Raw genomic sequence first — 16839 nt, 5'->3', positions numbered from 1 at the left:
TTAATGTAATTAACCCAATTTCCATCAGCCATTTTGGCAGCCAAGCCTGCAATATTGCATGATACAACAAAACAACCAGATGCTATATCCTGTGGGTTCTCTGTGTGTATAGGTTCACCTGAAGCCACAGCGCCCTGAACCGAAGGTATCTCCTGTCAGTCACACAACTCAAGTCCAGACAAGGCTTCATACCTATTCTGTGTGTTAACATTAGACCCATGGTGATAACGTCCAACGCTGTCAATCCTATTGTAGGTTTCATTCATACTACCAGGCCCGCATGGATTGGTGATGTTATATACACATTGTGTGTCCATGATTGGGGTCTGTGGTTCGAACACCCGCCTAGTTATCCTTTGTTGGGGAGTGGGTTTGCACAGATGTGCGTAGAAGTACCCCAGTGGGCGCACACAAATACTGTTCTCATTATAAACTAGTGAGAATGCTCTTAAAAGGACAGTTGCCACATGCTGGGGATGTTTGAAATTTACGACAATACAATCCCCACTACCCATCTTTTTAGAGGGGCCTACCCAATTCACCCTCCTTACTGCCATTATCTGATCAGAATAAGGAATGGGAAAACCACAATTTTTATTAAGCCATGCCACTGTCTTATTTTTCAATGATGCATGAGATTCATCATATGGTGAGGCGGGATGAGTACCACAAGGTGGAACATTGGTCAGTACTGCCACAAACGGTGCACAATCAGGTGGTAGGTTCAGGTATCGATTATTCCTGGGGGGTCTAGGGGCTTGACCACTACGTGTGGGTATAATGGGTTGTGTCAGCAAAGCAGATGCCACTGGAACGGCTGGTGTACTTAATGCCTCATTCCTAGTGGTAGCTGCTGCAGCAATGTTCCCAGTGTTCTGATGGTCTCTTGCCTTCGTCACATCCTGCCCTTTTCCACCCGCCTTAACTCTGCCACTAATTGGTGCCGCCAGGTGTGCAGATACCAGGCCGCCCAGCCTAGCCACTTCCGTGACCAGGGTCTCAATCTGATTGGTTAGTGGTTTGATCAACTCCTCTATTTTCACTACTAATGTTGCTTCTAGATTTTTAATGAATTTAAATTAAAACCACTATTGTTATTTCCGGTGAACACAAATGGGTTTATGGCAGGGCTATGTACTTCTTTCCCATCCCTTTTTTTAGTGTTATGTTCCCCCCCCCCCCCACCCGTTTTTGATGTGCTATCCTGCAGGTTCGCATCGGCCTGATAACAGGCGGTGCTTCACTTATTTCACCTATTTCCTCGCTTGACAGGACATGTTGGTCTGAGTGAACCTCAGCACTCACTATGATAGTAGTCGGCGGTTCTGCTCTGGTATCACCACTCATATTTGTCTCAGTGTCTATAATCAACCTCGGGGGAGACAGATCTGGCAGGTCCGATATCGAGGTGCCCTTCCCTAGAGAGGCACGTCTTTCATTGTTTATCTGGCTAACTTTCTTCACCATGTGGTTCTCAATGGTGCGTGGACCCACAGCTGGTTTATCACTTTTGGGTTTAGACATCCTAGATAGTTTTAATGCAATATGTAAACTCTGATAAAACCACTACTTACTCATGTAAGATAAAACAAAAATCGAAATAAAGTCTCACGTGAATGATACGCAATGGAGGTCCAGTTAAAAAGATGTAAGGTCCCTGGCCCAGCTCAGTCTCCTCAGGCCTCTGAGGGCCACAGAGGGCCCGCCCTTTGCCCGGGCTTCGCCCGGCGCGTCCCGCGGGACGAGGGACTGGCACTGCCTTTATGCGCCTCCTGGCGCTCTTCTGGGCGTTGCTGGTGGTGGGAGGGGCCCAGCGGAGCCAAGCCCGGCCGGGAAACAGGCGGAGCAAGGCCCGGCCCTTGGTGGCTGGTGCGGCGCTTCGGCGGAGCAAAGCCCGGCCGTGAACACTCCTCAAGCAGTCAGGTACCCCCATTAAGCTCTGGCCTGGCGCTGCTTTTATGCGCCTCCTGGTGCTTTTCTGGGCGTCGCTGGTGGTGGGAGGTGCCCGGCGGAGCCAAGCCTGGCCGGGAAACAGGCGGAGCAAGGCCCGGCCCTTGGTGGCTGGTGCGGCGCTTCGGCGGAGCAAAGCCCGGCCGTGAACACTCCTCAAGCAGTCAGGTTCCCCTGTTAAGCTCTGGCCTGGCGCTGCCTTTATGCGCCTCCTGTCGCTCTTCTGGGCATCGCTGGTGGTGGGAGGGGCCCGGCGGAGCCAAGCCCGGCCGGGAAACAGGCGGAGCAAGGCCCGGCCATGGGTGGCTGGTGCGGCGCTTCGGCGGAGCAAAGCCCGGCCGTGAACACTCCTCAAGCAGTCAGGTACCCCCGTTAAGCTCTGGCCTGGCGCTGCCTTTATGCGCCTCCTGGCGCTCTTCTGGGTGTCGCTGGTGGCGGGAGGGGCCCGGCGGAGCCAAGCCCGGCCGGGAAACAGGCGGAGGAAGGCCCGCGCCTTGGTGGCTGGTGCGGCGCTTCGGCGGAGCAAAGCCCGGCCGTGAACACTCCTCAAGCAGTCAGGTACCCCCTGCTTTGGTATTTATTCTAAGGTGATGAATCAGCAGTTTGATTAATCACAAGAATGTGTTGCTTACCTTCAGTAACATTCTTTCTGAGGTATGTTCGCTTTGACGAATTAGCACATTTTTTTGCCACCAAAATTCAAAAGATCCTTCTCTCCCTTCCCGACCCACCTATGGGTGAACTAACTCCCCCTCTGGTAGGTGGCCCTGACTCTATCTTGCCTCAGCTTTCTATCTTCTCCCCCCTCAGTGTAGAACTTCTACCCCCTCTCATCAATTCCATAAAGAGTGGTTCTCCGCTCGATCCTGCCCCTATGACCATCTTAAACTCGGCTTTGCCCCACATTAGTACGCCCATCATCAACTTAATCAACACTTCGATTGATTCAGGCACTGTGCCACAAGATTGGAAGTTGGCTATGGTCAGGGCTTTGTTAAAAAAAAAAACCTTGACCCTGACGATTTTTCTAACTATCGTCCCGTTTCCCTTCTCCCTGGCATTAGTAAGCTGACCGAAAAATGGGTGAACAAACAGCTGATGTCTTTTTTAGAGACCCACAACTTGCTCCACCCAACTCAAACAGGGTTCCGGAGAGGGCAGGGAACCGAGACAGCACTGTTGAGGGTGGTCGAGGACTCCAGGAGGATTCTGGACGCTGGTGGCAGCGCTGCCATTATCCTCCTGGACCTCAGTGCCGCCTTTGACACGGTCAACCACCGTGTCCTCCTATCTCGCCTTGAAAAGATCGGGGTCACGGGCAAGGCCCTTATGTGGCTCGAGTCTTTTCTTAGAGACAGATTTTTTTTAAGGTCTTTTCGGAGAACAATTGTTCCCTTCCAGTACCATTACAGTGTGGGGTGCCACAGGGCTTCTCCCTCAGCCCCACACTGTTCAATGTGTACATGGCGCCGCTGGCGGAAGTAGTGGCCTCCTTTGGAATCCAATTAGTAAGCTACGCTGATGACACCCAGCTAGTTGTCTCTTTGAATCAGGTAGAGCACCTTCCTACCAACCTTTGCAACTGCCTGGAAGCAGTTGCAAAATGGATGGACCTATCCCTCCTTAAGTTGAACGGGGGAAAAACTGAGCTGATGCTATTGGGGAAACGAGCCACATTTAACAACCTGACACTCTGGCCTTCCTGCATGGGGCCTGGGCCCACTCCAAAGACCGAGATTAAGAGCCTCGGATTTTGGTTGGATGCGGAGCTGTCATTCAAAACCCAGGCAAGGAAGACAGTAGCTACTTGCTTTGGGTTGTTTAAAACAATCCGCAAAATCCTTCCTCAGCTACCTGAAAAAGCCAAGAAAACCATAGTCCAGTCCCTCATTCTATCTAGGCTGGACTATGGGAATGCGCTTTATCTAGGAGACCCTGTCTCGGTTGTTCGGCAACTTCAGGTTGCCCAGAACTCTGCAGCGAGGCTACTTACTGGTGCTAGCTATCGCTCATCAGCTAGGCCCGCGTTGAGTGTTCTGCATTGGCTTCCGGTAGGGGAGCGGGTTCACTTCAAGACCCTCTGTACGGTCCACAAAACACTCTATGGGAGCGGTCCCCCCATCCTGGATGACATGATTAGGCCTTATAAACCACCTATGAACCTTCGTTCCAATCAGCAAAATCTATTAGCAATTCCCAGGATTAATAGGGCCCGCACAGGGGGCCGTCTTTTTTCGTATAATGCGGCTAAGTTATGGCATGCCCTTCCTCCATCCCTCCGACAAGAGTCTAACATTTCGAAAGAAGCTGAAAACTGTTCTGTTTCCCAGGATCTTGAGTCTGGGCATCCGCATTCCTTGCAATCCACTTCCCTTTGGTCAGTCCTAAGCGCTGGAATGCTCCCGAGTAGCCATGCTCTATAGAAGAGCCTTTACAATACAATACAACATGTACTAACTGCAGAATCATCACTGCCCTCCCACCTCCCCTTTCTGTGGAGTTCTCTTTTTTTAAACCTCTCAAATCCTTGCAAGCTAGGAAGTGGCACACTGGTACAAACATTGTTTACACTCTGCATTTGATGCCGCTGAAAGGGAAAAGTAAGAAACTGACTTCAGTATGCAGGGATGCAGTATCCATCCCTTCTGTGTCACTCAGTTGCACGAAGGAGCATTGCAGGAGATGTTTCCTCATCCCGTCTAGCCCCCGAGGCGTACTTAAAGGTGAGTAATTTGTGGTTAGATAAAGTATCCACCTAAGAGTGAGATGTCAAAAATCAGTAACTTATTCTGCCCTTTATTGTTACTTAAGATGGCATCTGCCTTTCACAAGGTTCATCGCTGTGCTGTCATTGTTCCCTTCTGCGCATCCCACCAAGGAGGAGGAAAGACTGCATAGTTTGGAGCCCTAGTACGAGGTTTCCTCTTAAATCTATTTGACCGGCCAGGATAGAGTGGATTTTCATCCTTTTGAGGGTTGTGCTGAAGTGGGAAAAGGGCGAGGCTGTATGTTAGCGATTTTGTGTTGGGTTCCACTCTGCATTCCTTTCCCCAAGACTGACCCTCCAGCTGGCATTCAGGTCCACTGCTGAAAGGTAATGGCTGCTTCTCTGGTTCTAACCTTGAGGTAGGCCAGCTGAGCTCTGCAGGACAGCTACTTGGTGTTTCTTGCATACTATGTTAAACATTTTGCCTCTCTTCTCAGGCACACAGTGACTACTTTTTAGGGCTGTGCTGCTTGATTTCCTTGATTAGTCGGCACTACTCAGTCACAACTCTTCAGGAACGCGCTACTTTCGGTCAGCAAGTAAGTGTCCATCAGAAGAAAACCGAATTTATTTTACTCGTACAATATTGCAACAACTTGAGCTCCTTTCATAAGAGCTAGTTATCACTATTTGTCAGATCACCCTCTCTGCTAAATACCATTCTTTCTACATGCATACTTTTGGTATTTCAATGCCCATTTCAGGTTCTTCAATATCACTTTTTTCTTGCTTAAGTTTCTCACTTGTTAAATCTGTGGAGGCACCAACTTTTCTTTTGTAGTAATCTAAACAATAACAGAAGCATTAAACTAATACATCCAGGTCAGCTGTTATTTTGGTCAGTATTTGTACCAATTTGCCTGCTAATGGTTGATGGGTGTGGCATATTTGTTACCCTACAAGGTATTCAAGTACCACCTACTTCTAGACAAGAGCCCAGCTGTTCTTTTTACAATCTATGTACAGAAACTCAGTTCTCTGGATAATGCATTTCACAACATTAATGCTGCGTGGCATCTTCTGTACTGCAAGTAATGGCTAATAAAATGGTGATTAACATTTCCTTATAATTTTTGAATTCCTGTATTTCCAATGTATGTATTTTTGTTGCGATTTTACTGAACATGCATTTTTCTTTAAACAAGCAGAAGACTGCTCCTTTCTATAGGTTTTTTGCTTTGCCCCGTTTCTCACTTAACAAGTATCTCATTTTCAGTACCATTCTTGGACTCTTAAACATAATAAATTGTTTAAAACCGTTCAGGCCATTAGTGTGACATTTTCATTACTGTTTACAGCCGTCTGATGACACATGAATAGACCTTATGATGTTCTCCTTTCCCTTAAAGCTTGTGTAGATGCATATGTGATTATTCAAATGCATTTGCAGGAGGAATTTTCTGTACCTATAGGGTAGATGTGTTTTCTGTTACTTACTTTACAACTAAAATGCTAATTAAAACGAGTTTACTATTTGGTCATGGTGAAACATCATGTATGACGAAGTTAAATGTAATGTGGATTAGCTTAGTAAACCTGTTTTAAGGAAAGTGTTTTGATGGTGTCCTGAGCATGTCGGAGTGGCTTTAATAAAGGTGTAAGTTATCATGGTTTTCATTCATCAGTATTAATGGAGCCGAAAACTGCAACACACAGTACCTTTGAATCGTTTAACCTTGTGCAGCCAGGAATCGAACCATTAAAAAAATGTAGGCAAGTACTGATTTACACATGTAAACCAGTACTTGCCTACATCAATATTTTATGTTTAGATTTATCCCATATAAAGTTGCACGGAACAATACGTCGATTAAAAAATATAAATCAATTAATTAAAATATACAAACCATTCAGATAAAAGGATTTATAATGTAGACATCCTGTAACAAATTTACCTAATCTGTTTTCCAAAACAATAATAGAGTCACAGATTGTGTATCATTCTGTTTACAAGGGTGAGTCCTTTGTATTAATAAAGCCAAGCAAGTCAATAAAACATTTTAATTCGTGCACTGAACTAGTACAAAAATGACAGTTACTAAAATTGATAGCTGATAAAAACCTACACCAAGCTTTGTGTACTCAATCTACAGTCAGCTCTTTCTGAAGTGTACCCTTTGTCAAGGTTTTTTTAATTTGGGAAAAAGGGCCCTAAAACATTGTGGATTATCTTGGTAGTTCTACAGTACCCTAAATGAATAAAGATTGTTTAGATTTGGTGATGAAGTATGCTGACTTAGGACAAATATATATTGACAATACTGAAAGCAGCACTTACCTGTGTTGGTGTTGGTTTTGGTTTTAATTATGAAGAATGCTGACTTTGGTCAAATATACTTTAACAATAGTGAAAGCAACACTTAACCTGTGTTGGAGTTTTATGATATGCACCCACTAGCTTTATCAAGTTTAGATACTACAGTACCTGCGAGTGTTGTATTACCTTTCACTGTAACATTAACTAATCATTACAGCTACACACTGGAGAGCTCCGTGTGGTATACCTGTACACTTATTAAGTATTTAAAAATTATACCAAGATCAAGACCTCTTGTTTATAATTGTTTTAGATACTTATTTTCATAAAGTCCTTCTCTGAAGTTGTTTTTTTTTTAAATTTCAGGATTCTGAAAGTGATGGTGAGGAAAACCTTGATGATTTAGAAAAACACCTGCGAGAAAAGGCCTTGAGGTCTATGAGAAAGGCTCAGGTGTCACCACAGCCTTAGCTGCCATAAACTGAAATATTTGATATAATGTATATTTTATTTGGTTTCTATTCCTCAAATTTCAGTTTCAATTGCTAAAATGTGTTTGAGCTTTAGATTATAACGTATGTTGTAATGGGTAGAGGTGAACAATATTAAAAACAAATAATAAAATGGGCATGGATTTCCATCAGTGTCCACAGTGTACTAGCGATATCCTTTCACTCACCATAGTTGTAACTTCCATAATATTAGGGTACTTCAAAAACCAAGGATTTATATTGAATATAAACATGCCAAGGAGCTTGCAGAAACATTATTTATGATGTCTGATAACAAGTTGGACACACATCGGAGTATGATAAAAAAAAATGTCAAATTATTCTGTTGAACTCTGGTTCTTACACATGTTTGAAATTGAAACCACTGGTTAAACTTTCAAGTCAACAAACTATTTGAATAAAAAAATGTGTGTAATGTTGACTGTGTTAAGGTGAATCAGGTTTGTACTTTCTGTTGTGTATCATAAAATGAAAGTTTTGAGTTTGCCAGGACACTGTGGGTTTTCTTGATGTAACAAGTTGATTTGAAGCACTGGAATTTAATTTGTATTTTATTATTGAAAATATTTTTTAAAGGAGAGTTTGCTCGTTCCCAAAGGGACTCCTAACATTAATCTGTTCACTACAACTGCTTTGTTACCCCCTCCATTTTGTTTGATTGCGGTTCTTTCAGACTATCTATGTGTCAGAGCTGTGGGCTTTGAAGAGCAAATCGATGGACCTGGACAGTGAATATTGTTGCATTTTTTAACAGGAGCTGTATAAAGCTTGTGAATTAAACAGAGTAAATTTCATAATTTAAGAAAGCTTGGAATGTTTGGTTGTGAGTTCTTAATGCAGTTTTTAATGTGGCTTGGGCTTATTTCAATGAGTGCCTGCTGTATGCCAGATGTTTGCTACTGATTGTGCGCAAGATAAGCTCAACTAGTGTCTGTTTAGGATACTATTGCTTTAAAATCCAAATATTTGCAGTATTTATCTGATAGAGACGTCTAGCCGCAGTTTCTTTAAGTTAGAATATCCCCAGGCATCAGACTGGTCCAGAAAATTTTGTGCAGCAGCACCTCTGCGCACCGGGGGGGGGCGGCGTCGCACGGCTCTGCCCTGACGTCTTCCATGGACGTGACGTCAGCGGAGCCATAAATGCCCGCCCTAGCGCCCCAACATAAGTTTTCTTCTTTTCCACGTCACAACGTGGATCCGGGAAACCAGCAGTTCCTGGCCTACTTTTTGGCTTTCTCAACACCGTTGGTGTCGTACTGGAAGAGTCTGCAATAGCCCCCGGGTTCAAAGCCTGTGAGGCCTGTGTGCGTCTGGTGTCTGGCATTGATCCACACCTTATTTGCCTGTGGTGCCTTAGTGTGCACCACGATTCCAAGCAATGCGGCGACTGTCAACAGATGAAACCGAAGTCCCTTCGGTAACGCTGTATGAAGCTATTGGCCGCGTGGCTGTCTGGGCCAGTTTCTTCTAGTCACCCCTCTCCCTGTCCAGAGGGGACTCGCACCTGAGCCCGCTCCTGCGACAGCCGCCCTAAAATAGGTAAGAGGAGCCACAAGCGTCCACCTTTGTAGGCGTGCTGCTGGAGCCCACTCCTCCAGTATGGGGTCAGCTACTAAAGCCCGGAGGTCACCTCCTCCTTACCCTCTTTTCCCAGGAGTTGGAGCGACGCACGCCCAAATGTAGTCCTACTCCCGGGCTCTACTTTGAGTCTCCTTCGCTGCCTGGCGCGCCTTCGGGCCCCATAGAGGCGGTGATACTCAGGCCTGGCCCTCGTCGGCAGATCCTTCCCGGACCAGGGTTGTGTGCACCGACTCCGACGCCGAGGCGACTACGTTTGGCCGTGGCCCAGACCATCCTGGTCGCTCTAGCACACCCCGCCAGTCAGCGCATAGCCCTGTGCGGCTCTCTGCGCGGACGGCGTAAGCGATGCTGGCAACGCCAGGTTCGATGTCGGGTTCTCCTAGTCAGTCAGTGCATAACCCTGTGTGGCTTCCTGCGTGGACGACCGAGGCAGCGTCGGTGACGCCAGGGATGCCGGGTTCGACGCCACGCTCTCACCGCCAGTCAACACATTGCCCTGTGCGGGTTCTGGCGCGGACGACGCCAAACTTGGAGCTAGGATCCACGTCGGATCCAAAACCGGGCTCATCGCCCAAGGTCACGCCCAGCTCACTTCCTCCAACGCCGGTCGGCGTCGAGGGTGCATCCCACGTGGAGGCCGTCGACATCCTGTCGACTCCGAAGCAACTCCCACAGACGCCACTGTCGACATATCCATCGCCGCCGGTGCCCATCCTTTCATCAACGCCGGTGCCCATGCCTGGGGTTCCTCCTGATTTCATTTCTGTCCCCTCAGCGGGGTCTAGCGACACTGGTCTTCCCTGCAGCCTTTTCGGATGCTGTTGCTTCCCCTGGTCTGGAGCCAGTGGTGCAGGTTCCTAGTGTGGCATGGCCTTCAGGTAGTTCCCCAGCCCACTCTTTATGGCGACTGGGAGAATTAGCCTTCAACCGTCTCCTACAGACGGCCTCTTGTCCCCTCCTAGGGTGATTACTGAGTTGGGGGCCGCCTACGCGTGAATTATCGCCAAGGCAGCTGCTATCCTTGGCTTTTAGCCTCCTGTGGTACCCCTAATTTCTGATCCCTTAACGGATCTGCTCCATCTCAAGCCCATTACAGTGGAACCCTTGCTACCCCTTGGGGTGCTTTATTGGAAGTTCTGCGTGGCACGTGGGCACAGCCCTCTTCCTGAGCCCCGGTTGGTCTGGCCATTGCCGGTAGGCACTGTCCTGCCCCGGGGATCCACTCTTTATCCCTCCATCCTGCTGATCAGGGCCTGGTAATTCGGGCAGCTTTTGGTTTAAAGACTCCTCCACTTTCTTTGTTCCTTCAACCCGGGAATCCCGGTGGCTGGATGCATGTGGCAGACAGCTTTTTGCTTCTAGCACGGTCATCCGCGCTTTAAACACTACATGCGTATTTGTACGTGCGTCCTCCGCACTCTGGAACTCCGTGGCTAACTTTCTTCCCGGAATTACTCTATCTTGTCCTGCATGGCAAGGAAATGGCTCATTTTACTATACGCTCCTCCCTGGATACCACACACTCTGTGGGCCATGCTCTTGCACAGTCGGTGGCTTTGCGCAGTCATGCCTGGATGCGTGACAGCCGCTTCCCTGACAATATCCGGGAGAGACTCCAGGACAAGACATTTGACAGGATTGATCTTTTTGGGTCCCATACTGACACTGCAATCTCCAGGCTGCTGTCATGGCTTCCGTAATTATGCCACGCCACTGACTGGCTGACTTTTCTTCTTGGTTGTGGTCTTCATTTACAGCAGGTTTTTATCAGAGGCAGGTTGGTGCCTCTATATTGTCTGTATAGCCGTACAGCTGCGTTGTTTTTGTTTTCAAGTCCTCTGACTGTCTGTTTTGCCAAGAGGACCCCCCCTTCTTGCCAGGGGTTAACCCTAAGTGGGGGATTGGCTGGTGGCAGGTATCTGCCTTTGCCTTCCTACGTTCCTGTGGAGTTTACATTGTAGGTAACCCTCTGGGACTTTATATGCCTCCTTTTATTGTGTTCCGCAGGGTCGCATCGCCCTGTTGTCTGTAATACTTAGACTCCGGGTCTAGATCTATTTTCTTTTGGTGCCAGCCCCTCCTGGGTTGTTCTCCCCAGTAAGGAGTTGCCGTGGACCTCTGTTGTGGGTTGTTGGGGCCCTTGGTTTGTTCCCCAGCAGTTTCCTCCACATCCACGCTGCTTTCGCGCAGGGATTCCTACGTTCCACTGGCACTCTTCAATGTGGCGGACATGTGGAGCCGGTTCTCCTTGTACTCCGATCACCCTGGCATCTAGGACCCGTGAATTGGTCCTAACTACTCCCTTGTTAGGCTGGTCTTTTCTTCTAAATTGTTCTGCGAGAGGACTGCTCTCTCTTCCGGACTGACGACAGACGCTGCTTAGAGCCTGGACTAGTTCCACTTTCTGTATAAGCTGCAGGTACTTTTAAGCAAACCGAGGGCCTGAGTTTAAACGGGTTTCAGCATCTTTTTGAGGCTGTTATGTGCCATGTCATTCCTCATGGCTTGTGCGGCCGTTACTGCTTGTTATTGGGTACATCTCGGCTGTTCCTGCGGTCTTGCTCCCTGTTGTTACTTCTGGCCGCGTATGAGCGTCTTTCGGGCTGTGTATGGGCATTTTTTCAATGCTCTCCACATCTGTCTGGTAAGGGTCTGTGGTACGCGTTTTCTCCACCATACTACTTATCGGGTCCTTTGGGTTGGCGTTGGCGACTGCTGCATTCTGCGGTTCTTTCATGCCATAAGGTTCAGTTCTACTCCATGCGAGGTGCTGCACTTTCTTTTCATGTCCGTTTCTTACTAGGTGTGTTTTTCTTCCATGTCGCCCGGTGCTGGGCAGGATCCAGTGTCCTGCTGCTTTTGTATCTTTACGGGAGCAGGTTTAACACTGTTTTACGCTGTTTAAGTGATTAACTGGGCTAGCCCTGGCTTCTTGTTGACGCCTTGGATCCTGTGGATCCTTCATGCCTCTTTCGAGGTTAGGCATTTTTTCACTCGGGTGCAAGCGTTTTAGCTTGGTGTTTTTCTTCTCTCATCCCCTCTACATGAGGGGGTTTTCGTGTTGTTCTGAATGGACTGTGGTGCCCTAACCGTCCCTTGAATCCTGCTCTCTTAAGGGCACAGGTGTCTGGGCTTTGGCTGCGCTGTCATTTTGTCCCCATTGTGTTTGGATATTTGGTAGACGACTCTCCTTTGGTCATGTTGTTGACCACTAGGTTCTTTCTGGACCTTGATGGGGTTTAGTCGCAGTCTCCTCTATGAGTATGGCTTTGGTACCTATTCTAAGTTAAGGAATCTGCGGCTAGACGTCTCTATCAGATGAACAAGTTACTTACCTCCAGTAACGATGTATCTGGTAGAGACATAGTCTAGCCGCAGATTCCCTAACGCCCGTCCTCCCCGTCCTGCGGCAACCTTTTCAGGTTGGGCTTCTTGCCTTTGCCTCCCTTTGGGTGGCTTTATTCCTCTGCGGGGTGACGTTTCCTCTTCACTCAGACGTACTAGGCTACATTCTGTTTCGTGGCTTTGCTCTGACCATTCTTGTGATTGGACGGTATGCTCATATGACATGTGTCCTTTACAACCCTTACCCTGGGTTGGCCGATGTGAGTCTAATTCTCCCTTCTGTCTTCTTCAACCGCTGGAGGACTCTTGCCTCCCTGCACTCTAGCGGTTGAAGTCTCTGACAAAGCTGCCTTCGACAGATCCATTATTTGGATCTGAAATCTTCTTTTCAGTGACACTTTCATAGTAGTTTATCCTAGTTCCTGGATTTTTGGACTGGTTGTCCTTCACTGTCATTTCTTGTGGTTGCAGCCTTTCTGCCTGCTGCTGTGATGGTTCACCAAGGAGCTATGGCTCAATGGTGTGTCTGGTGGCACAGGCTCACAAAGGCCAAGGGTCCTGTCCTGCATATGCTCTACATCTGCTTCTGCCTCCGGGGGAGGATGGGACTTTACACTTGCGGGGGTTCCTCTGAGTGGTGCTCTGTTCTTTCACTCCCTCAGTTTACAGAATACAGTGCTTGGCACGGTCTATGGTGATGTTTATTCACCATACCTTGTTTTTTTCTTTTTCTGCACACTGTTCCCATATTTTCAGTTTTTGATGATGGCTTCGCGTTCAGAAGCGGAAAAGTCTTCAGACTAAAACTGATATCAGAGCTCCGGGCATATATGGCTCTGCTGAAGTCACCTCCATGGACGACGTCAGGGCGGAGCCGTGCGATTCCACCCCCGGCGCGCAGAGGTGCTGCTGCGCAAACATTTTTGGACCAGTCTGACGCCTCGGTATATTCTAAGTTAAGGAATCTGTGTCTCTACCAGATACATCGTTACCGGAGGTAAGTAACTTGTTGGCAAGTGTCAGGTTGGTTTTCTGGATAGAAATAAAATGAACCAGTCAGTGGCCAGTGGTGCCCATTTGATTAGGTTTCAATTATTTGTTTTGTAGCTAAAATCTAGATTGGACATTGGACATTTGGTTATGGCAAAATGTTCTCTGTTGTTCAATATTAATAATCACTGAATGTCAAGCTTGCAGAATGTGCCTATTGGTGTGAGCCATAAATGCTAAATGGACAGGTAACTACATTTTATATATAAATATAATACTTGTAAGTAGTTATTTAAGCATCCAGTTTTCAGTTATGCTGTAAATTTTAAATTTTTTATCATCCTCAAAAAAAATGAGGAAAATAGAGGTGACATCTCAATCTATTTGGGGTAGAACTGACAGTTAAGGTAGACAGGCTGCCCTTTTGTTTAGCAATGCCTTGCAATATCTAATCTTTAAATTTTTTTATTCATCTGTTGAGAAACCTACCTGAATATTTGGATATTGTTTTTTTCAGGTTTTAGTTAAAATATAAGTATCTGAAGTGTTTTATTTATTCAGCTTCAAATATTTCAAAGATTAACATGTTAGAACCATTCCCTCCCATTAGGGTGGGTGTGTCCAGTGTCTCAATAGCAGTAAGTGGCAAACATCCTAATTTGCCATAGAAAATGACATTAAACAATGCTTATTTAAGTTGCACATTCACCTCATTGAAAAATACCAGAGGTACCCAAAACATCTAGAGGCTTCAGATTTGTACTGCATGTTGCATGTATACGTGTGTGTGTGTGTATATGTGTATACATATTTGTTTTTCACCGAAAAAAAACAGATTTCAGGGACATTCTAGTTAGGCTCACATTTGTCTTGTAAAAAAGCAGTGAAATTCAGCATTTAGTTACCTGAGCAATGCTGTGCTTATGACCTCTCATGTTACATCACTGATGACGTGCTCAGTGACATCACTGATGACCTTGTTTATAATGTCCCTGTCACCTTTGGGTTTTTCCCCAGTGAATTTCGAAGGTTTTTCAAATTCTATTTCCTAACTAAAAAGCCATGTAACCTTCATTTTTTTAGTGAATTTCTATGGTTTTATTAACTGGTAGTCTCGTTTGCAGTGTGGTGGAGAAAGTGGTCAGAGCTTAAATGGACTTACTGGAGGTAAGAGGAGGGCTTCTTGGCTCCATGGCCCATCAACTTCAAAAAGACTACATCTCTCAACTACTATTGCGCCAGGAGATGGGTTTGCGGAGTGGTGGAGGAAGGGGGTGTGGCCTCTGAAGTCCTCACACCAATCGCGCTCTATGGAACATAGTGGGGGTAACAGGGGGGTTAGTTAGCCCCCAAGGACCCTCTGGAGCCAAGGGGACTTCATTCCCCACCAGCAGTGTGCCAGGAGGTGGGTTTGCATATTGGTGGTGAAAGGGAGCGTGGCCTCAGACAACCGCTCTTCAATCCCACTGTGTGGGACTTACTGTATTGTGTTTTTATCTAGGAACCTGAATCAATATTGCTATTTTATGCCCTTGTATGGCTATAATCAATAATATCCATATAATGGCATAAGAATCAGATCCATATATTAGTAAATCGCCCTTGCACTCCAAGGCATGGCAAAAGCCACTTCCTTAGATTTTTAGAAAGCACAACGAGTTCTTTCGACACACCAAACCTCCAGCAACCTGGTAAATCCCCACTTGCTTTGTTTTGATTTGTAATAGAACTCCTGCGAGCACTGTAAGAACGGCCAGTTCTTAGTGACATCTTTATTGACGTCTTATGTCCAAACCTTACGTCAAACTCTGCACCTTTCAGGTATAAATATACCAACGCTGCCTTAAGCAAACACACGGTGGTGGTTTTGGAGCAGAGCAGCTATCTACTTGCCGAGAACCCAGCTGATGCGAAAAGCCCACGGACGCTGCCCCTCCTCTTTGACTCGCTGAGAAAGACGCTGTCTTTTCTCCTGCCGAGAAAATCAGGCTCCGGCGTTTCCAGCCTACCCTTGCGGGTGACTGGGATATCGAGTCCTGAAAGAGAGATACCAGACCTCCTACATTCTATTCCCAAGGTACAGTGCTGACTAAACCCTTAGAGAGAATTCTTGAGTCAGATTCTTGGCAAACCAACTTAACTTAAACCGCTACTTACTCCTTCCCACGTATTAGGCTTAGGACAGGTACACCGGGGTAGGCGTATTTTAGAAGCACCAGTTGAGCACGTTAGCCAATGTATATATGTATGTATATATTTTATCCATTTTAAAGTGTCTTATGGCTAAAAAACCATACCAATGCTTTTACAGTATTATTTCATAATACTCCTTTTACTGTACCTACTTTACTTTATATTAAGTATTGCAATTGTGGCAATTAATTTCTATTCATGAGAAGGAAGACTGCTCAATAAATAATACCTTTTATTGAAAACGCCCGTCTCGCCCTTCTCTGCACTCTGGTGTAACTAAGAACGCACATTTGACTGAGTGAAATAGCTGTCTATTGTTTTCACACGACTCTAGAGATTTACTCTTATTCTGAGGGAGCAAAGTTGTCATGTTATATGGTTGTCGGAAGCTGAATCCCTTCTTGTCTGAGCCAGGGAAGCTGATCTCTCCCTATTCATTCAAGAAAGTTTCCAGTGACCTCTGAGCTAGCTGGCGCAAACCTAAATTAAGTTTAACATAGTCAGTAGAGACCTAGATGACCTCAGTCCTACGTCTACACTGTTGTTTCTTATTCCAATGCACAGAGCCTATTGGGAAAATAGGAACTACACTACATGGCGCCCAACGTTTGGTAAGGCGAGAAAACTAATGCAAGACGTTAGAGTAACTCAGTCGTGCTTTTTCACACAGACCCTTTTTTCCCCGTAAATACTCCAATAGACGTCTGGAGTGGGTAAAAGGTTCAAATCCGCCGGAACTTAGTAGGAAGAGATTCCTATGTATAGTTTTTGGTTTAGTCAACGTTGAAGGATACAGTGTTCCAAAAAAATTGTGCACCTAATCTTTGTTACCTTAACTTGATCTGCAACAAAAACCTTTCTACCAGTAAGAATGGTGGAAAGTGAAAACGATAGGGAGGCAGCTAGAATAGCAGCTCAACTCCTAAAGGATGACACGAGTCTCCTACAAAATGACCCTAATGCTATACTCATTCCGGTCAACATAAGAAGAGCTATAACTCTAAAACCTATAGATAACGGACTGACATCAAGAGGTGGTGCAGTCATATTCGTGATAGAGGCACACAAATATCAGCAGACAGAGGTATTCTATTCATGGATAAACTTTCCAGCAGCAAACGCTACAACACACGGTTTCCACTATTACAAAATAGAGGAACCTCTGGAAGAATACACTCCTTTCGAGGATGTTGAAATCCCACTAAATTACCCAGAGCACCTGCTCTGGTTGAAAGGCGCCC

General features: G+C 46.2%; 1 protein-coding gene across 3 annotated transcripts in view; it reads left to right on the top strand.

Annotated features, from left to right (window-relative positions):
• The window catches only part of SRRM1 (serine and arginine repetitive matrix 1), a 605541-nt gene extending 597249 nt beyond the window's left edge, over positions 1-8292 (top strand). For all 3 annotated transcript variants that reach the window (XM_086956396.1, XM_086956395.1, XM_086956397.1), the window contains exon 18: positions 7341-8292. In XM_086956396.1, the coding sequence (XP_086812522.1) occupies positions 7341-7445 (105 nt within the window). In that variant the 3' untranslated portion in view covers positions 7446-8292. The remainder of the gene's footprint in view (positions 1-7340) is intronic.
• Positions 8293-16839: the final 8547 nt, after the last annotated feature.

The sequence above is a fragment of the Lissotriton vulgaris genome, chromosome 2_1, assembly GCF_964263255.1.
Source record: "Lissotriton vulgaris chromosome 2_1, aLisVul1.2, whole genome shotgun sequence".
Taxonomy (NCBI): Eukaryota; Metazoa; Chordata; class Amphibia; order Caudata; family Salamandridae; genus Lissotriton; species Lissotriton vulgaris.
Note: the sequence above shows the minus strand (reverse complement) of the source record. Positions and strands in the feature narration are given on the sequence as shown.